The sequence below is a fragment of the Equus przewalskii genome, chromosome 16, assembly GCF_037783145.1.
Source record: "Equus przewalskii isolate Varuska chromosome 16, EquPr2, whole genome shotgun sequence".
In the NCBI taxonomy this organism is placed as follows: domain Eukaryota; kingdom Metazoa; phylum Chordata; class Mammalia; order Perissodactyla; family Equidae; genus Equus; species Equus przewalskii.
In genome coordinates this window covers 24121709-24143382 of record NC_091846.1, presented here as the reverse complement: position 1 = coordinate 24143382, position 21674 = coordinate 24121709, and the positions used below count along the sequence as shown (strand labels likewise).

Here is a 21674-nt window from a genome sequence, read left to right as displayed (position 1 = left end):
TATACATGTCGTTTTCATTCGGTTTTGTTTTTCTTTGCTCACATCTTCTGCTCGAATATTGCCATGTTTAAGACCTATTCGTTAGTGCTGAATTGTGACTCTTTGAAAGAATTGATAACGACATGGAGAAATTAAGAAAAAGTATGTCCGTTACTTTTCAGAGGTGTTATATCAAGGTATGTGAAAAGTGTGTGGACATCCTTAAACTCTTTGAAAACCAGGTACTATATATACATGTGTAATTATTTTTGATACCTTCTATCAGGTTTATTACTTCATGAATATAAATGCGTAACATAAAGTAGTAACATAGGGCAAACTTTAAAGTGACCAGGAGATGATCATCTTGTTTATTCAATTACAAGAACTTCATCTCCTGTTTGATGACTGGGTTTGGTTGAAACATATCTTCTAGGAGTTGGACCTTTTGAAATTGAGCTATTTCTCAGTTTGGGAGTGATTTGAGGTAGAATGTTACATTTGCCTAAAAGATTTGTTTGTAGCTTGTGAAATAGTAGGTGACCGTCAAGTCTGTTTATTTGCAAATATGTAATAATATTTGGAGAATCCTAGTGGCATCTAATTAAACTGTAAGTCTTCTAAGATGATGAGTAATATCACCCGCATGATTGTAGTGTTGTATGTGTATGTGTATGTGAGTTCTTCTTGTCCTCAAACTGCCACCCTACTCCCAGCCACCCCAAGCTGGTAACCGGGAGGAATTTAGAATATTGTGCTTGTGTGTGATCATGACATATGCTCCGTCCACAACAGCCAGAGTTGGCCAATGTGGCCTTTTCTTGTCTTTTCTACCCCTCATGAAAATTAAGTCAACAAAATAAAACATACTCCTTCTTGGGTGTGGTGAAGAGGCATGGTGGACTTCTGTTGACTTCTGGCCTTTGGAGGGGAGGCTGCCAATCCATTTCCCTGAAGAGGAAACAAGGGACCCAAGATGCTGCAAACCTGCTGCCTTGTAGAACTACTGAATTGCCTTTAATCCAGTTTTTTTTCTGTGATAGTTATAAATGGGATATTATGCCAAAGAAAAAAACTTGTATTCTTGGCTGAAGTATATAATCAAATCATGACATTGTCACTAATTTAAAAGTATTAGGGGAGTCTGTATAAATTTCAGAAAATTAAAGAAATATCAATTACTTTTGAGCACATACTTAAGGTAAACTATGTCAAATATAGCTTGTTTTGAAATGACTTCAACAAATAGGCAAGTTCATCAGATTTTATAAATAAATACCTGAAAATACTTTCTTTTTTGTAGTACTTAGGATTTTCCTCTTATTTTTATTAATTAGGGAGAAAGAGTTGTTGAAGTAGTACAAAGAAGCTGCTTTTCAAATTTCACAGATTTTATGTTTTTATGGTTAAAATTAAACATGGTCTTACGGTATTTTAAATATTTTTCTCTTTTTTAATGTCACATTTAGAAATTACTAATTGGATATTTGCAAAACAGGAGAGATGCCATATGAAGCTGCTTAGAATTTATGGGAAGCATTCAAAGTTGATTATACCCTCCGAGATCTATTGCATATTCCAGCAGAGTAAACAGCCGTAAATATTTGATGGTGATGGTATTAATGAAGACGACAAAGATGGTGGTGGTGGTGATGGTGATGGTGGTCATATGTCACTGCCTTACCCAGCTTCTTGGCTGACAGATCTCTTAGTGATGTTATCTTTAAATGTCAAATGGTTGCTTGGTTCCAGCTACCCAATTCCTGTGCTAGACTAGAGATGGGTTTAATTAGCACACGGGAAAAAAAAATCTTCACTGTGAAATGCAGTTAGAAACACTTCAGTGTCTTCTACATTTTCTCACATGATAGAAATGTCATATTTGTGGAAAACATTAATTTATTGCTGTTTATGTAGACTGTATTTGAAGGATCTGGGCTTTTAATCTTTGCTTCTTGGTGTTTACAACAAAAGGTTATGTTCGTTTAGTATATGTGCCACTGTGTCTCTTCCTGTTATAAAGTGTCTTAATCCAAGAACTGTGGCCAAGAACAATAAAAATGATTAAGCGGGATTTGTTCCTATATAGGAACAAACACTTTGAACTTCAGTCACACAGGAAAGCCTCACAAAGTTTAAAATCTATTTTAAGTTTTTGGAGAGGTTGTTGTTGATGAGACTTATGAAGAAAATGTACTTTAGGAAGATAGAATAATCCAGAGTAGCAAAACTCTTGGCAACAGGAGGGGTGTTGTGACTCGAAGAACGGGACCTCAGCTTAAACTTTCATCTCAGAGAGGTTCAGGAATAGAGGCTGCCAAAAGATGAAAGTTCTCTACACCATTTGATCGTATGGCTTCCAGAACTCTTGGTGAGTGGTTGTACTTTGCTAGGGTGAAACACACAGAACCAGGAGCTGGTTTATTCCATGGAAGCCCTTATCTCTCCCCATCCACTAGGAGTAGATTCTGAGGCATTGCCTGTAAAGAAGAGGGCAGGCTCTTGAACAAAATGTTATCACAACATAAAAGGAATCTGTTTTGGCCGCCTTTTCTGAAGCCTGGCATCCTTTTTGGCTGTTAAACAATGTACAGAGAGAGCCAACTTCCTGATGGCTGTAAAACCTGTATCCCCACATTCCTTTGGGGGGTCATTCTGAGAAATAATCTTTAATCCTCAAGAATATAGCTCTCTACTGAAGTATTAGGAGAAGCATCCTGCATGCTAGGGTTGCCTTAGAAAGCACAGATTTTATATTTTTCTTGTGAACTAAAAGTTAATTTTCATTGTTTCTAAGATTTTCAGTTTTATCCATAAGAAATGCATCCTCTCATTAACATTTCTGAAAACACTATCAATTTATAAGATAGCATTTCTTCTTTCTAGAAACTGAGAAAATTGATGGTGTCTTCTTAAACTGGAAAAGGTGAGAAGTTTTCTTTAAGGCAAATTTGTATCCCACATCCTTTTATGAAGATTTTATCTCATTCAAAGGGAAAATGAGAATATTTTAGTAAATGTATTTTGGAACTGGCTTTTGGTAGCTAGGTTATGCTTTGTGAAATGACCGATCAGCAGGAAGACACCAAAACACAGTGAACCATGTTAGAATTTGGAAGTATCACCTTAAAATTTGGAAATACTTTTCGCAGAATGTTAGAGTTAGAAGTGGCCATCAGGGCTATCCATTGCGCGAACAGGAGCATATGGTTTAAACTTTGTCTTTCCTAGTGTGTCCAATGGGCGTTTGTTTTCAACGTGGGACCTACAGTCAGTGGTCCCTAAGAATTTTAATATAAATTCTTGTGTCTGTAAAATTATGTCCATTGGCATTGGTAGCTGATGGGTTTTGTTAAGTGTGAATGAGTTAATAATAGGATATTTCTTATCAGATTCCATTCCTTTTAGTATAGCCCATACTTGGCAAGACTTGCAAAGAGGATTTTTCCATTATACACATCACCTGATCACAGATGTTGTCTTAGATCAGTATTTGTGTTGAAAAAAAAAAGAGACACAAAAGGGACATTATGGCTTTGATAGCTAGAGCGCTGTCAGAATGTGTTGTTTTCAGTTCTGCTTCTGATCTTAGAGTTTTTAAGATCTTTGTGCTGCAGATTTTCTTTCTGAAAATGGGGTAAATACCTACTCCTAATTCATTGTATGGACACTTTGTTTATAGTAATTCTCAAAGTTTTTTCTGCAAAACACATGCAAAAAAGTTTTTCATTCCCCAATGAACAAGCTGCAAATTACATTTATTTTTCTAACTAGACAGGTAATAAAAGTTCTTTGAAACATTACCATTTCATCGATAAACAACTTATTATATTTACTCTAAGAACATTGCAGTTTACCAAGTCTTATAACAAGTACTGTTAGTGAGGACAGAGAAAGAAAAAAGAACGTACAGAAGTGAAGGAAGGGGTCGAATTTTGGAATAATCTTCATCATTGCCATCATTATCATCATCATCATCATCACCTCTTAATAGCTAAAGAGGATTTAGCTGTCACACCATCATATTTGGGTCCTTCAGCTGTTCTTACTTTAGATGGGAAATAGGAAAGTGATTTATCCCGGCCACACTTTTTTCATAAATAAGAATAATTGAGATTAGTGGAATTTCTGTGGCATTTTATAGCTTGCTTAGCACTCTGGCCTCTGTTAACTTGTCTAACATTATGCTCCATTGCATTCCATGTCCCTTAGGCCAGTTTCATAATCATAAAAATAGTTGTTAGAGAATTGTCCGGGAGGCCAAGCTAAATATTTAAATAAGGGAGGGCCTTTGTACTTTTTAAAATTTCTACTGTATCTGTAATTGGTTCCCCTTTTTAATTCCTAATACTATAAATTTATGCATTCCTTTTTTTCTTCATTTTTTCAGAAGGGTGTCTGTTTTTATTGTGAATTTTTTAAAATCAGGTTTTAATTTTAGTATCTAACTCTATTGATATTTTCTTTTTCATTAATTTATGATTTTATCTGTCATATTTCCTTTTGTCTCTTTTTTATAGGTTTATTTTTCTAATTTCTGGAGTTTTGGATATTTAGCTCATTAATTTCTAGGTTTTTTTCTTTACTTATAGGAGCGTTTAAGGCTGTGGATTTTTCTGTACATAGTGCTTTAGCTGACTCATAAACGTTTTGATATGTAGTATTTCTTAATCACTCTTAGATTGTTTCTAATTTCTAGTATTTCTTCCTTGACCCGTAAGTTTTCTATAGAATGGATTTTGATAGTTATCTTTTAAAATTGATTTTTAATTTAATTGCGTTGTGTTTGGAGAATATTTATTTGATATTGATTCTTTAGATTGATTGAAATTTGCTTTGTAGCCTATGCATAGTTAATTTTTAAAATATGCCAGCTGTGCTTGAAAAGAATGTATGCTCTCCAAGTGTTGTACACTGGGTTCTAGTAAATCCATTAATGTAACTTCTTAATTTTGATGTTCACATCTTTCCTACTGTAACACAATTTGTGTCTGCTTAATATATATCAATCACTCAGAGATGTGTTTTAAGCAAAATAGGATGGTTGTAGATTTGTTGGGTTTTCCCTGTAATTCCATGAATTTTTAAAATATGTATTTTAAGACCAAGTTCAAAGTTGCATATCTTTCTGGCAAATTGCTGGTTTTATCATTGTATAGTGATGTACTTTGTCCCTAAAATGCTTTTTTTTGACTTACAGTCTCTTTTATATGAAATTAATACTTAACATCTTAGCTTTCTTTTGGTGATTTTCACTCTCCTATATCTTTTTCCACTCCTTTATTTTCAACCTTAGTTTTAGATGTGTTTCCAAATAGAATTCAGATGAATTTTTTAAAAAAGCGGTCTCATCATCTCTATTGTATAATAGGTGAGTTTAATCCATTTGCATTTATTCTAATTACTTATGTATGTGGATTTATATTTCCTTATTTTGTATTTTGTTTATCAAGATTTTCTTTGCTTTTTTCTTGTGCCTTTTCCTGCCTTCTATTTAATACTCTGTTTTATTTATTCTACTTTTTTCTTCCTCTGGTTTAGAGCTTAGTCATTATATTTTTATGCTTTTAATAGAAAGATTATCTATAAATCGTTGACATAAATACTTGACTTACAAAAATCTAAAATTCTAAAGGTAAAAAATCTCTCTCTCCTCTTCTCAAAAGTATTAACATTCATAGAAAGCTTTAATTGTAAGCACTCCTCTCCACACTTATACATTATTTTTACTCTTTATTTTAGGTCCACCTTGCTTTTTACCTTGATTTTAGTCAATTGATGCTTATTTGTATTACCCATATTTTTACTAGATTCTTTGCTTGCGGTTGCTTTTTCATCTCACTCATTTTAGGGTTTACTCTTCTTTATAAGATACATTCTTAAGAATTTCATTCAGTAAGATACGTTTGTGGTAAATACAGTCTTTTTCTGAAATGTCTTTTACCCTTCATTCTTGAAAGAAGTTTCAATTATTGGTATAAAGTATCAGGTTGTATTAATATAAAATTTTAAGTTGGTACTTCTTTTCTGTTGTATTTTAAAGACATTATGTTTTCTGGCCTCTCTATTGCTATAGAGAAATCTTTTGCTAATCTAAATGTTTTAGGTTTGTAGAAAATCTTCCATATTTTTCCCTTTGATGTCTTTCCATATCTTCTCTTTGTCTTTGATACTTCTGCATTTTTTGCTATGATGTATATAGATATGTATTATTTTTAACTTACCTTGCTATAAACTTTATTTTGTGTCTTGAGTATGAAGATTCATATCTTTCATCAACTCTGGAAAAATTTTCATCAGTATCTTTTTTAATTTTGCTCCTCCCTCCGTTTATCCATTATTTCTATCTTCGTTGGGTACACCCTGTTGCTTATATGTTGGACGCTGCAGTCTCCTTCACATTTTTAAATCTCTTTTCTAGTTCTCTTTTCTTTACATTTGGGGTAATTCTCAAACATGAGAATGCCTTTAAAGATATTGGGAGTGAAAGTACAGTAATACTTTGAAAGCAGGAAAAGTTGTAGAATCTTGGGATTTCTTAATTGAAAAGACTCTATGACTGGAGTGTGTAGCACAGGAACTATACTTTTTGACTCACTAGTGAAATCTTATGCACTCTCTTACCCTTATAATAATATACTTTGTTGGTTGGCTAAAACAAACTTTCACTTGATAAACTGAATTTCTATGAGTCATTTATTTTATTATAAAACTGTACAAGAACTCGTCTTGAATACCCATTAAACTGGAGTTTGAGAAGTTGACTTCATATTCTTCAGTCTTTTGTTTGTTGAGCTCTGCCTTTTATATCTTGTCAGCATCCTCCATACCTTCTTCCCTGGTGCCTTTAATTAAGGTCCAGATGGAATTAGGGCTTTAGGCAAGTAGGTTTCGATTACAGTCTGAGACATAATGGCCACGCCAGGGCTTCACTTTGGTTCTCCTGGTGTTCTTATTCGCTTGTTAGTAACAATTACAGAAACTGGACAGATAAAGAAATTTTTATAAGTGTTACTTTTGAGAAAAGAGACACAGTATTGGATTTCTCAGCTTCCCAATCCAGACGTAAATGCATCGCTTTATTTTCAAAAGTAATAAAACATATGCTGTAGTGGCTGGAAAATTGCAGGATATGATGTTAAAAATATTATCCTACTTCTGAAAGGAATGCTTGTGCTCTGAGAACTCAGGGAGGGGAAATCTTGATAAAATAATGTAGCCAAGAATTTAAGCATGTGTAACAATCCCAAATAGCATTTTTTCCAGGGAAGAGAAATTACGTCAAGAATAAATACATATTCTGTGGTTCTTTATCTAGAAAGATTCAAGAGATTGGGTGTTTAGGGGACAAAAGATGTATTTGTGATGAGAGCAGTTTATTCTGTAAGGCATTTTTTTTCATCTCCTGTCATTTCTTGGAGTGACCTTCTCTGGACCCGAGGAACTGTCAAGACAGATGGAATGAGATGATCTCTCTGAATGGTGAGATCCAAGTAACCAGAAGATGTGGGTCACTTTTAGAGTTGGATCATGTGGAACCGTGTTATAATCTCAGGTTATCTACCTTAATCTCATGAAATCAGGTAGTGTTTTTCTAATACTCCATTTGGTAACTGGCAAGCCATGGCAGAAAGGAGTGTGATAATAATTTAAGAAAATAGATCCATTCTGCTCGGTGATTAATTCATCTCTTCATGAATAAGGAATAAATCCAGAGAAAGCTTAGCTGCAAGACTCCATAGGAGAAAAAAAGTTACTTATGTCTAACCTCAGTGATGCCATTGGCTCAGTTATTGAGTCAGTAGAACATCATTTCCCAAAAGTATATTCTATGGAGAAGTGTTCTGTTGGATGTTAATAGCTATGCTTTTTTTTTAAAAAAAAGAAAGAAGTCCAGGTATTGTGCTAACCAGTATTGTGACTCTCCAAGGAACAGAGAACTTTTCTCCCTTTTTTTGTGAGGCCTACCTGTTAGCATCTCCTAGAATAGTGCTTTTCGGCACACCAGTTTGTAAACACTGGTTTAGAAGAATGGTTATCACCCAGGGAATCCTTCAGGAACTGTCCCCACGCCTGAAAAAGGATAAGCTTAAAAAGTACGTGCCTTCACGATGTCATCTTCAGAGGCCAGGCAATCTATATGGGCTGGATGTGTTGAAAGCTCAGATGAAATGTAAATAGAAAAGAGAGAGGCCCGGGAGACACTGGAGCATAAAATGTGTTGCACAGAGCTGCCATCCAGGCTGATTTATTCTTTATTTAGCACCTTTTAAATGTATAAATCTTTATTTATTTGTTTATTATGATTTACAAATTAAATTATTATTAAAATATGTGATTATTTTGAGAAAAAATTACGGGCTGAAAAGTGCAAAGAATGTATCGATCGCTCACCAGTATCTGGATTCAACAACTGTTAATTTTTTCTGACTTTTGCTTATAAGGTTTTTTCTTTTCCCCACTCCTTTCTTTATAAAGGTGATCTGTTCTTTGGAGGGGGTGGGAGGATTTTTTCAGAGGTTCTGAGAGCTCTATATTGTGTAATGGGGGAAAGAATGACCTTGACTAAAAGTCTAAAGCAGATGAAAGAGTCTTTAAATTGTCAGCACTGACATTTCATTGTTGAAACACTAGAGTCCCTGTGGCTAAAACGAATCACCTGTTAAAGGGTAATTCTTTAAAAAAAGGTAAAATCATGACTCTCATGCAGATATAAAATGAACATCTGTCAAAGATTGTATTTAACTCATTAATTAATGAAGGAAACAGTCAGATGCTATAACCTGTTTAAAGGAGAATTCAACACACACTCAGACACACATATGCACACACATGCTAGGGGGCTGGCGGAATTTACGAGTAGTTGCAGAACTGGTTAATATCCAAAGGGCAGTGATCAGTTGCAACTCTGCTGCACTCGTGACAATTCATCTGCATTTCTGTGGACAAAAATTATTTGCATTACTATCAGTTTTCTACATATGACAGAGTTGTAAAATAACTCATAGGCAATGAAGGGCCGAGAGGACCTGGAAGGATGTGCGAGATGTGCAGTGGTTTTGCCCATTTCAAAACCATTTACAATTTTCCTGATATACCAAATCATTTAATTTTTATCACCACATACAAGAATTGTGCAGCTTTGTGAACTATTTGAATGGGACTATAGGTAGATGAGAAAAATAAGCAGTGGTGTTCAGTATAGATTGTGAAACTCTTCCTTTCAGATCTTGTGTCCTAAAGCCCGGGAGAGGCTGTTTGTGTGTGGGGGGGGTGGGGGGGGGACCGAAGAGGGAGGGAATGTGCTTGGAGGGCAGCACATTTACTTTTGTTTGGGCAATAATTGGGACAGGTGATCTTCAGGAAATTTACGTAAACTGTTAGGAGTGGTGGCCCCTCCCATACATTAGTCCCAGCAGGAGACCATTGTGACCTCAGTACTGGGTGCAGAGAATGACCTGGGATCTTCAGCAGAGGCAACTTTGGGCATTTGACAGCAATGCCCAAAGTCTGCAGACACTTGTTTAAAGAGTTATTAAGGCGAGCTTGCGGGGGCCGGCCTTGTGGCGCAGCAGTTAAGTTTGCACGTTCTGCTTCTCGGCTGCCTGGGGTTTGCCGGTTCGGATCCTGGGTGTGGACATGGCACCGCTTGGCAAAAGCCATGCTGTGGTAGGCATCCCACATATAAAGTAGAGGAAGATGGGCATGGATGTTAGCTCAGGGACAGTCTTCCTCAGCAAAAAGAGGAGGATTGGCAGTAGTTAGCTCAGGGCTAATCTTTCTCAAAAAAAAAAAAAAGACGAGCTTGGAATCCTTTCCTTCCACCTTACGTGATATGATCCATAAAAGAAGTCTCACTTTCTTTATTCTTTCAGTTTTAAAATATATGACTGATGTTCAGGTAGGATGTGGGTGATATCAGCTCAGAGAGATGTTGCCTAATCTTGTGAGGGGGTTAGTTTCAGGATTCATGTACATTTCATATTTTCTCCGAGTTTAAAACAGCTCCTTGGGCAGAGTGGGCGTTCAGTAAGTGTAGAAGACAGTTGTCTTCCTTTCAGTCTTTGACACATAGCACCTTCCTTCCTTGACTTTGGTCCCATACTTTCCTCTCGCTTTTTTGTCTCTTTCTGTTTTTCTCTATTCCCCTGCCTGGATGCTCTTTCTCTTCCTGCTCCTTAATTCTAGAACTCCCCAAAGCTCAATCTTTGGTCCTTAAATCTTCTCTCACAGAGCTCATGCCACATATGTGTCAGATATATTCTCTGTCCTTTTGACTCACTTGAGCACTAGGCCTCATTTCCCCAAGTGCCTAAAATATTCACTTCCTCTTAAATGCCTGTTGACTCCTCAGAATTCAACATGTGCTCAACCAAGCCCATTTTCTTCTTTCCCAAATTAGCGTATTTTGGGTCCTTGTTCCTGTCCATGCTCCTGTTTTCCTCCAGCGTCCCAACTTGGAATCTCAGAAATGATCTTTGACCCTTTCCTCCATCCTTTTTTCTATAAATCAGTCATTGAACTGCCAGTCTAGCATCTCATTGCCTCCTGCTCAGAACTCAGTGCCCTCCTCCTACTTTTTTCCTGCTTTATCTTAACTTTTTTTTTGTTGTTAGGAAAGATTCGCTCTGAGCTAACATCTGTTGCCAATCTTCCTCTCTTTTTTTTCCTTCCCTGAGTCCCAGTGCATAGTTGTATCTTTTAGTTGCAGGTCCTTGTAGTTTTTCTACATGAGCCGCCACCACAGCATGGCAGTTGACAGACCAGTGGTGTGGTTCTGCACCTGGGAACTGAACCTGGGCCACCAAAGCAGAGCACGCCGAACTTTAACTGCTAAGCCATCAGGGTTGGCTCTGTCTTCACTTTTCATTCCAAAGTAAGTGAGAAGAGGCAGTGTTGTGTTGAAGGAAGACCACAGACTTTAATCTGAAGCTCAACCCACCTATTTTCAAACCTTAGCACAGAGCAATTCACTAGCCAGGCAATTTAAAGTGATTTAAATTCTCTGAACAATGTCAATTTCAGTATCTGAAAAGTAGGAGGTTTAATGCTTATGTTACAGGATTGTTGTGAATATTGTTGTGATAGTTGTCCAAGTGCCTAGCACAGTGCCTTATATGTAATAACTACCCGAGAAATGTTTGTTGAATGGTTGAATCACGTTTTGTGGCGTGCTGTGTCATACAAATTGCAGTATGGCTTAAGAAAAATAGTGGCAAAAGATCTAGCGTTTGGGTAAAGTAAGTGGATTTTATAGTATTTGATAGAAAGAGGATATGCTATTGATTCGTAAAAGTGTTAGAGCGGTTAAGTGGAGCCGAGTTACTAGTGGTGGCCAAGTTACATGATAGGAGCTCTCTCAAGACTCACTTCCTTGGAAGGATAAGTGGGAAAAAGAGATGTGCATGGGGCCAGCCTGGTGGTGCAGTGGTTAAGTTTGGACGTTCTGCTTCCATGGCCCAGGGTTTGCGAGTTCGGATCCTGGGTGCAGACCTATGTGCCACTTATCAAGCCATGCTGTAGCAGGCGTCCCATATATAAACTAGAGGAAGATCAGCATGGATGTTAGCTCAGGGCCAATCTTCCTCAGCAAAAAGAAGAGGATTGGTGGCAGATGTTAGCTCAGGGCTAATCTTCCTCACAAAAAAAAAAAAAGAGATGTACATAAACTTGTATTCATGCATGTCAATTTATATTACACATTCAAAAATTCCTAGAAATAGATGGAAAGACACATGTCTTCATATGATAAATAGTAATGTTCAGGCATCCTAATTTTTAGTATGAATTTCTTTTATTAACTCAGTGTTCCTGGGTAAAGCTTGATCTGAGCAGCCTGTCCTCATTGAAGTCAGTACCAATATCCCTTTCTTTTTTGTTGGAGAAAAAAATATTAAAGTAAAAAATATATGTTTTCCTGCCTTTGGGAGAGTGCAAGAGGAGAAGGCAGTTAGGTACGCACACCTTCCTGATAACAGGAAGTTAGTGTCCATTCTACCTGGAACATGGCTCCACAAAGTGGGGGGACTATCTTCTGTGTCAATACATGGTTCCTACCATTTAGTGATGGTTTCTCTGTTGCCAGCAACAGTGTTTTGCCCAGTGGTATTTTTTAGGACATAGAGCTCAGGCCTCTGCAGTCTTAATACTTGAAATCCCAAATCTACATTGTTGCCTCAGAAGGTGTTTGGCAGATTAATATTCTTGCTAGTATCAGATATTGAGTTCTCTTTGAACATCCAACACTTCCTTGATTTTGAACATTTAGCTCCTTTTTAGAACGAAAGAAGGGCATAATAAATATTATAGAGGAAACTAAATGTAATACTTTTTAGAGCTTTGTCCTTTTAGAATTGAAAAGCTCTTAGAAAAAAAGGAGAAGAAATAGCTGAGAAGGGGTGAGTTATCAATAACCACACTTTGAAATCTAATTACAGACGTTGCTAGTGGTGGTTGCTGACGGTTACGGGTGTAAAAAATGAAATATTTTAAGCAAGGGTTTATTTATACTCAAGAGGAGACTGATAGGCTGTTATTGTGGGAAACCAGTTCCGTTACAGTAGCCAAATATGGTGCAGGTATGCACAGGGAAATGCACAGTGAAAGGGCTGGTGCAGCAATTTGCCTGAATTCTGCTGTAGACACTCACTTTTTGCTTCTTGCTTTTCTTTTAGTTCTCTTTTCCAAAGTTGACCCTTTACCTTCTCAAAATATGGCCTTTCCATCTATAGAGTGCGAAATGACGGGTATAGTGTTCAAGAACCGGTTCAAGATTCAGTTGAAATGATGATTCCCTGTTTCTACTTTTGAAACATTTTAAGTTTCCAAAAGATTGTCATATTCAAGTTGTGGGAGGCATAACTGCTTTCAAAGTTAGATTTAAACATGGACTCTCAGATTTTTGGCATATAGATAATCTCAATCAAGATTAAAAATTTCATGTAAAATATTATTAAAGTTATATTTATAATTTTTATATTTATAAAATTAAAGTCGACCAAAATATCAGCAGGCAACTGAAAGCAATGATCTTGTTGTTGGTAACTGTCTCAGACATACGATGATGGCGGGGATGCAGGGGGAGGGCTGGCAACCAAGGGGAAGTCCTCAGTCATTAGAGGAAGTGAGCCTGAGAGATTTTGCCCTGGTGGGCTTTTCAGAACGGACCATGCAGGAAAAAGGAAATGGTTCTTTACGGATATTGTTGTTGTGTGTGCATGAAGACAATTAACAGGCAAGCGTCGTATGCAAAACAGAAAAAAAGTTACTCTGCCTTGAATGAAAGGCGAACATGGTACTCAAAAAAAAAAAAAGACGAAAAAACAAAAAAACCCATGAAAACAAAATTAGGTGAGATATCCTGTGAAAAAGGAAACTTGCTTGGCTAAAGTACAATAACTATTTATAGGAGGTCACGCACTAAGCACGGACAGGGCCGCCCAAACAGGCAGTAACAGTAACTACTGCATGCTTGTTCGGTCCCTTCCCTGGCAGAGACGCACAACAGGGTGAGCATGGGCTGTTCACACCGTGAAACCTGCCCTGCTTTCTCAGTGGCCCTTTAGATGCACGCTGTGACATTTTCTTAATAGGTTTGTGATGGTTAATGATTTCGCATCGTTATTTCTGTTACTCTTTGGAAACCAACTAGTAAATGGAGATGGTGATCCCCAGGTATTCATCTTTTCCCAGAAGATGGGAGAGAAAAAAGTCATTCATGTGATTATATGCCCTAGTCCTGAGCCTCCAGATTGGAAATAATTACTTGGTTTGTTTGGGCCTGAATTTATAGCCCAGCCTGGTTCTTCTCAGCATGCCTCCGAGTGGTCATCTTTATTTTTTGTTGGTATACGTTTTCAACGAATGAAGCATGAAACTATATTTTAAAAGTGGCTGAAGTTTTAGCAATTAGGAAATAAAATAAATAACTAAAGCCTAGCCAAGCACACATATGCTCTTTCTGGTCACCTCCCCAGTGCTTTGCCACATTAGTGGCTGGGTAGGGTTAATGTTTGTATTTAGATTTAGTGTTGGGCTAAGCACTTTTGCGTCTATAATCTCATGTATCGTAATACTACCTATCAGGTATTATTACCTATGTTTTATAGACAACAGAGCCAGAGAGCTTAAATGACTTACCTAAAATCATATAGACGATTTGTGGGAGAGATGAGATTTGAACTCAGGTCTTCTAATTCCACAGTTGGTGACCTTTGTACTGATCAATTAGGTGCATCTGTTATAGGAGTCTTTCTATAACTTATTTTCTAAGTGAATTCTATGTTCTATTAATAAGTGAACCCATATACTAAAAAAAGTTATATTCCAGTAGAATTAACAAAATATAAATGATGCCCTGATAATAAAGTCACATGTAAGACTTTAGCATGTTTTATTGTCACATACTTTAAGGAAAATAACTTTCTGATAAACCGATGTCAAATAATGTCAAATACCAGCATTAAGTCTGAAAACATGGATATTCATAAGTGCCATAGTCAAAATACATTAAAATAAGTCTCTAAAAGGTAAAACCACACAGAAGTGATTGGTTTGTGAATTCCTTCATTTAGGAATTATGTTAAGTGAGGGATAGTGGTACTTGAACTTAGAAATTTATCCTGCAAACTTAGACTATCAAAAATGTTCGGATTGTTGTTTCATCTTGAAACAAGGAAATAAACCATAAGTCTAGTGGGAGACATTCAACTGAGAAAGATGGAAGAAGCAGCATTAGCAATAAAAGGAACTAGTAACACCTCCTCACTCTTCCTCGTGCCGTCCTCAACCCAGACTGGGCAGGGAGAGTGACATGAGGTGCTGGGCAGGCTCGGCTCTGTGATGGCAGGAAGGCTCAGGCCACCATGAATCCATAATTTCTACTTCTGAATGAGTGGCCCTTTTCCCCCACTAATTTACTCTTTTGTAATGAGTGAGTTTGAAAAAACATTTTTTTTTTAAAAAAAATTTTGCTTTCAGATGTGGCTCACAGGCCACATTTGAAAATAAATGTTGGCCTTTACCTTATCAGATACTCTATGTCTTATTTTTAAACACGCTTCTCTCGAAGGGCCTGTTTATAGCACGGAGGCCTGCAGGAGACAAGTGGGGGGCAGGATAGTGGATTGCTGCCTGGGGCACTGATTTGCTTGAGAAAAATTGCTGCCAGATGAGTGGTTTCAAAAAGCTCGGGCTGCTGATGTAGTCTTTAGTGGGGATCGGATTAGAGGGTATGCAGTTTCTCCTCTCCTTTATAAATATTTGCTGGAGCGCTAATGGGTTTTTGTGTGCATGTGTATTTCCTTTTTCTTTGGGGAAATTACAAGTAATACAGGAACATCCTGTGATAAAACATATGAAGCCAGGCTGAGAGAATGGATGGATGAAGTGAAAGAAATGAGCCCCGCGTCTCTGGCATGCTGTATATGACTAAAGACTGGGTATCCTGGATTGTCTACAGGTGATTAACTACATTAAATAGAGGATTTCAGAAGGCATAAATAAATAGGCTGTTCCACCAGCAACTTTTAGCATAAAAAGCATGCATCACCATCAAAGAAACCATAAATGCTTTCACAAGCTTAAATTTTATTTTATTCTAAATTCGTACCCAGTCTGGAAGAATCCCAGTGTGAATAATCCCGTTTGGTCTCAAATACTCGCATGCTTCTGAATGAGCAGAGCCTCCGTGGCATTGCTTAAGTGTGGGGTAAATGGCTCTCCCAATTCAGCCTCTGCTAATCTGATTTGATGCCTGCATTAAGGCTGTGAGGCTGGGGGTCATTTAGATCTGAGTTTCTACTCGAAGAAACACAGGAAAGCTCTCCAACAGTGATTGTTAATTCTGTGAAAGATAGGAATGTAGAAATTTCAGAAAATACTAAATCTTTGTCCCCTTAATCTTCTCATTAAAAGGAAGTTTAAATATGGCTCCAATATAATAGAATTGCCTTATTAACATTTTAATTTACCAATCCTCACCTTATGAAGTTAGATATTAATAAATATTTTATAACCACAAATTACATTCCAAATTATTTACTTGCCTCCTTTTAATACGTAGTTCTCTTTTCTGGAGGTAGTGTCTAAGGGGCCTTCTTTTTTTCTTTTGTTCGGTGAGGAAGATTAGCCCTGAGCCAACATCTCTGTTAGTCTTCCTCTATTTTGTATGTGGGATGCCGCCTCAGCATGGCTTGATGAGCAATGTGTAGGTCCGTCCCTGGGATCTGAACCTGCAAACCCCGGGCCACCAAAGTAGAGTGTGCGAACTTAACCACTATGCCACAGGACCAGCTCTTAAGGAGCCTTTGTTGGAGCTTGAAGAAAGCTCTCCCAGCAGGGCACCAGGAAGGCTCTCATCCTGCCCGAAGAGCCCCTCTGGGCTCCTGAGGGTGAGACAGAGTAGCGGGAGGGATGTGAGGGGACAGAAGGACAGGCTGGCAGCCCTAGTCCCCCTTCTGCTGCTCCCAGAGATCAGGAGAGAGTGCCAGGGCAAGCCCATCTCCCCTGTCTTGCGTGTCACCCTAACCAGGGGGAGTGAAGAGCCAGCTGACCCTTCCTGTGCCGGGAACCTCCTGTAGGGCTCTCAGCCTCCTCCCTCCTTCCCTCTTACAGAAAGCTCTCTCCTCCTGCTGCCTCTTTCTGAAAGTCACTTTCTTTGTGGACCTGGGCAATGGGGAGAAGACATGGCCGTATCTTTTCTTGCTAAAACCTAGTCACCAGGTAGTGGGTACCTGCAGCAGGATCGATGTCAGGGTGGTTACAGGGGAGCTACCCACATTAGAAAGGTTCTTTCCTGATCACAACACCTGCTTTTTCTTAGCCTATTAGCTAGAGATGCCCTTTGGCTAGCCAGAGGCCCGCCCCCTCCTGTGGGGGAGTGGAGGAGTAAAATCTTTCATTAAACTATAACCTACACAGAAAAAAGGGCACAGGTCATAAGTGTACATCTCAAGGCGTTTTCACAAATAGAAGCACCCATGTAATCATTATCCAGATGAATTCTTTTTATAGTGGTATTTATTTCCTAATTATAAAAACACTGTGTAGGAATTTTGGAATATTCAGCGAAGTATAGTAAACAAAATAAAAAGCACTCACTGTACCTACTCTCCCCAAAATGACCACTGATAACTTTTTGGTGTGTTTCCAGTCTGTCTATCCCTCCCTGTCACGTACACAGATATGTGTGTGCCTATAAATACAAGTACACAGTACCACAACCTCTGAAGCTTCATGCATGTGTGCACATACCCAAAAAGTTCTAAATAGTTGCAAATAACATGACATACAGATTTTTAGAAATTTCACTGCCTGGTTGTTGGCTTCATCAGTGGAATGGCCAGGAAATCAAAGGAAACCGAAAACCATCTGTCTCCTTACTTGATTGCAGGAAAAGGGCTCCTTGGGAGGGAGGACATATCCATATGGATGCTTCATAGATTTCATTAATGCGATATTTTCCCGTCTCTCAGAAAACTGAGCCTTGATGACAGGAGGTTCAAAGACTTCTGAACCTCTTCGTGCAGAGCCCAGGTGAGACCTGGACTCAGACTTTTCTGGCCACACTGCAAAACTGAACCCCTCCGGGCTCCAGCTTCGTTTTTGCCAGAAGGCCAACTTTATTTGTTTCTTTTAATTAGCTCTCTCACAGATACCCAAATAGACTTTAACCACAGCAGCTCTCACTTTAATAAGAGGAAGCTGAGTCAAAACGTTGGAAATCGGCCCGGTGGTTTTCTGAGTTGCAACAAAATGATCTTCCCCACCACTACTAAAATGGACGAGACGAGGCCTTCACAGCGCTGCTTGCTTTGGTCCTCACTTAGTTTCCTGCTCACATTGCAGGAGAACAGTTGGTACCAGCAGCCCATTGCTATTGGGGCTGCCCCTCTGCCTCCTGGCTGGCCCAGGGCTCAGCTTCTACAGGGGGCTTGATGAGGAGTCCCTTGTGCTGGGAGTTTCCCTCAAACTGCCTATGACTCTCTATTTTTTAAATATATTTTATTTTCTTATATACTGGGGATTTGAGTTATTACATATAGAGAAACTTTATTGGGCTTTCTGTATTTGTAAAATGTCTTCTCAGATCACTGCTTTCTCTCTGCTTGTGAAAAACATGTTCGCGAACAGTATGAAGTGGCCGGTGTGTTTACGCATGTTCCTGTTGTATTGTCTTTGCAGTCGAAATCAGCTGTCCGCCCTGCCCGCCTGCCTGTGTGGTCTGCCTCTCAAAGTCCTAATCGCAAGTAACAACAAACTTGGATCGCTGCCAGAAGAGATAGGTCAGCTCAAACAGTTAATGGAGCTGGTATGTTACTGATTTTTAACTCGCTCTTTTTTGTTTGTTTACTAATCATAGCTTATCAAGGTGGTCAGAGAGACTTTTTGCTACAGTTGGACGAGGAGGAGCCAACGTTGTGGGAGGCATTGATAAAGGCGTTATGTAAGGAAAGGAGTAATCTTGGCCTGGCTGTGACACACAGAGTTCCTGAAATTTACAGGTTTCCTGTAGTTTATACTTTCTGACGTTCACAGGATTTACAGTTCCTGAGGTTTACAGGTTACGTATGGTAGTTAGGTCATTTTTTTTTCAGACTGCTTATAAGTTGGTGACAAATTATGGATAAAATGGCAAAATAGCCTACAAATAAGTTAGTAGGCCACACTCTATGAATGCATATAATTAAGTCGGGAGGAACAGAACGCTCTGATTCTGTAAGGATTTTAGTAACCATTGCCCTAAATTGATGTAACATTAAAATGTGGCCATATCCCCAGAGATAAGAAAGGACGGGTTGTAGATGGGCAGAGATGGGTTGTAAGTGTGTACGGGAGGCCAGGATGCGCTGCTCTATTTCAGCTCTTTTACTACTAATTGAATTACCTTGTTTCTAGAATGGGAAAGAATGAATGCTTTCTAGACTTCCATTGAGCCAAGATGGGTGAACGAAGAGACAAGGATGAGCAATCAGGCTAAAATAGAATAGTCATAATTTATTCTCCAAGCGAGCATTATTCCATTCCGACCTTGTGTCAAGCAGAGAGCTGGATGTTGTGATTACAACCATGAAAAGGACACAGAACCTTTCTTTAGGTAGATTCCAGTCTAGAAAAGGTGGCCAATACCTCTTCTCCTGTGTGCCAACTCCGGTTAATTTCTTTGCGGCCACCTGGAACACCACGGTGACGGCTTGTGAGGCCCAGGTAGAGGGTGCTGTGATCCCCTAGTCGTGTCTGCAGTGGGAATTGGCTAGGAAAGTGACAGCACCCGTGTCATATGTGTATGAACTTTGATCTTAGTATAGACATGAGTAATTGTTGTGTAAAGACATTAGAGTTTTAAAAAGGGTGCCTTTTTCAGGACTTACGTGATAGCGATATCTGAAACCCGTTCCAACTAGGTCACACTGAGAGTTGGGATTGGTTATAAGGATGCAGGGGTCTTCCCATCACTCAGCATCAGGACATTTGCTGGGGGATCGTGAGTGACTAGAACAAGACACTGGGAAGTTGTCAAGAACCATGACAGCAGTTTGTTTTCTCGCTCAGCTTTCTGTTCTTCTCTGTACAGTGGAGAGGTTGCCCAGCCCACAGATCCCAAGTTTAAATGTCCTCCAGCTAAAGCACTTAGCAGAGACCTACTAGCATCTCTCAGCCCCAGTTTCTAAGTAAGAGAGGCAAGATCTGGGTCCGGTGTCCTCTCCTGACACAACCACTGATGCCCAAGGCACACAGTCACATTACCTAGATGCGGCTGCTCGGCTGCCACCAGGAGGGCAATTCTGAAAGAAGATGGATATTTATTTGGGCAGACACCCCCTACCCGCACAGTCTCTATTACAAGACACGTGTGCATGGGGTAACAAATGGTTGATTCAGTCTTGGAATTGGGAAGGCATTAGAGGGGAAGAGACCTTTGAGAGGCCCTTTACAGAAGTCTTTGTGGGATTTCCTTGATGGAAAAAAGAAGGCGGTGATGGAGGAGGCATTCAAGAGAGAAGGGACAGCTTATGCAAAGGCAAGACAACCCTCCTGCAGAGGCCAGGTGGAATGGGGCTGGATGCTCCCTCCCCTGGCCGCTGCCTTAGATTTAAGCCCGCGTCAACTCCTTCACAGGGCATTTACGGCCCCCACAGTCAGGCCCCTGCTTCAGCTCCAGGTTCTTCTCTTGCCCCTGGTCCCTTCCGTCTCTGAGTTCCAGCCTTCTGGGAATGGACCTTGTTCCTCCTCACTTCTGGACTTTGGGACACCTCACTCTTTCTACATGGCCTGTTTCTTCCTTCTCCTCTTCTCTGGGTTGGTTCTTAGCCAAGTTAGATCTCATTTCCTCCAACAAGCCTTCCCGGATCCTCCAGCCCGAGTCAGTGCTCCTGAGGCAAGCACCCTGTACTTGTCGCGGAGTTTTCATGGAGTCACATTTGTCTTCTCACTTGCCATCCTCCACGCCAGCTCCCCCCACACCTTGAAAGCTGCTTAAGGACAGGAGCTGCGTCTGACTTGCTGTCATATCCCAGTGCCTGTCACCCAATAAATGTTTGCTGAAAATGGAATGCTGCTGTCAAATGGTGGAAAGTGGGCCTGGAAAGGTGGCTTGGGATGGACGAGGAGGACTCCCAAGTGCCGTGCCACGTTGGGGGAATGACTTTATCTTGCAGTCCAAGTTAATTCAGAAGGTGCCATTTTAACTGGTTCCAGAAAACAAAACAAAGCAAAAAATACAGAATAATTCTTCAGATGAAACTGATCTTTACATGCTTAAGAAAAAAATACTTCTTTTGTGAGTCTGATAAGCCACAAAATCCAGGTTTGCTAAAATTTGGATTGGGCTTTGCAGACAATATGAATAGCAAGTTGGTTTTGTTTCCACTTCTCGGGCTCCCTCCCATGGGTGGCACACTGGTGAGATCAGACTTCTGGAACCTTTTGGCAGCCGGAATGTGTTTCTGTTCCACTGCACCCTGGGCTTAAGCCGACAGCATGCCATCCAGCAGCTGTGCTTCTCGAGCCACAGATCTGCTCATCAGTTAATAGGTGGCATATGTGCTGAGGCCAGGAGCCAGACCCACACCAGAGCAGGGCTTTCCTCAAATACCCTTGTCAGCTGCCGGCTGGCATTCAGCAGAAGTGGAACAGCACCGTCTCCAGCCTTGGGACACACGAGCTGCTGGGTGGTTATGAGGGGCGCCCTGAGCTTTCCTAGGCATCCTGTGCAGAGCCCAGCTCTCGGGAAGTCTGCCTTGCCCCTTATTTACAGCACTGTCATCTGCTAGTCCTTGTGTCTTTTCTCCACCAGCAGTGACCGTTAAACCCTCGAGTCTTAGAATGTTAGAGCCAGCGAGGTTTTAAAAGGCATCTAGTCCAAGCTCTTGACATCTTACAAATGAAGAGACTCAAGGCAGAGAGATGGTGAGTGACATATGGAAGGTCACCCTGGAGAGGCTAACTTGTAACCTAAGCTGAAACAGCCTCGCTCAGTGCAGTCTGATGGGAAGATAATGCAGGCGGCAAATGTGATTCTAAATGTACCGGTAGCACATTAAAAAAAAAAAGAAGCAAGTGAAATTAATTTTAATATTTTTTTAACCCAAGATAGCCAAAATATTATTACATCAACATGTATGCAATATAAAATTAATAGGGTATTTTATTTTCTTTTTTTCATACCAGATCTTCAAAATCCAGTGTGTATTTTA

The 21674-nt window shown here is 39.5% G+C and overlaps 1 protein-coding gene across 4 annotated transcripts in view; it reads left to right on the top strand.

Moving 5' to 3' along the window:
• Window positions 1–21674, top strand: part of LRCH1 (leucine rich repeats and calponin homology domain containing 1) — a 191906-nt gene that overhangs the window by 92331 nt on the left and 77901 nt on the right. For all 4 annotated transcript variants that reach the window (XM_070578282.1, XM_070578279.1, XM_070578280.1 and 1 more), the window contains exon 3: window positions 18163–18289. In XM_070578282.1, coding sequence (XP_070434383.1) covers window positions 18163–18289 — 127 coding nt within the window. The remainder of the gene's footprint in view (window positions 1–18162; window positions 18290–21674) is intronic.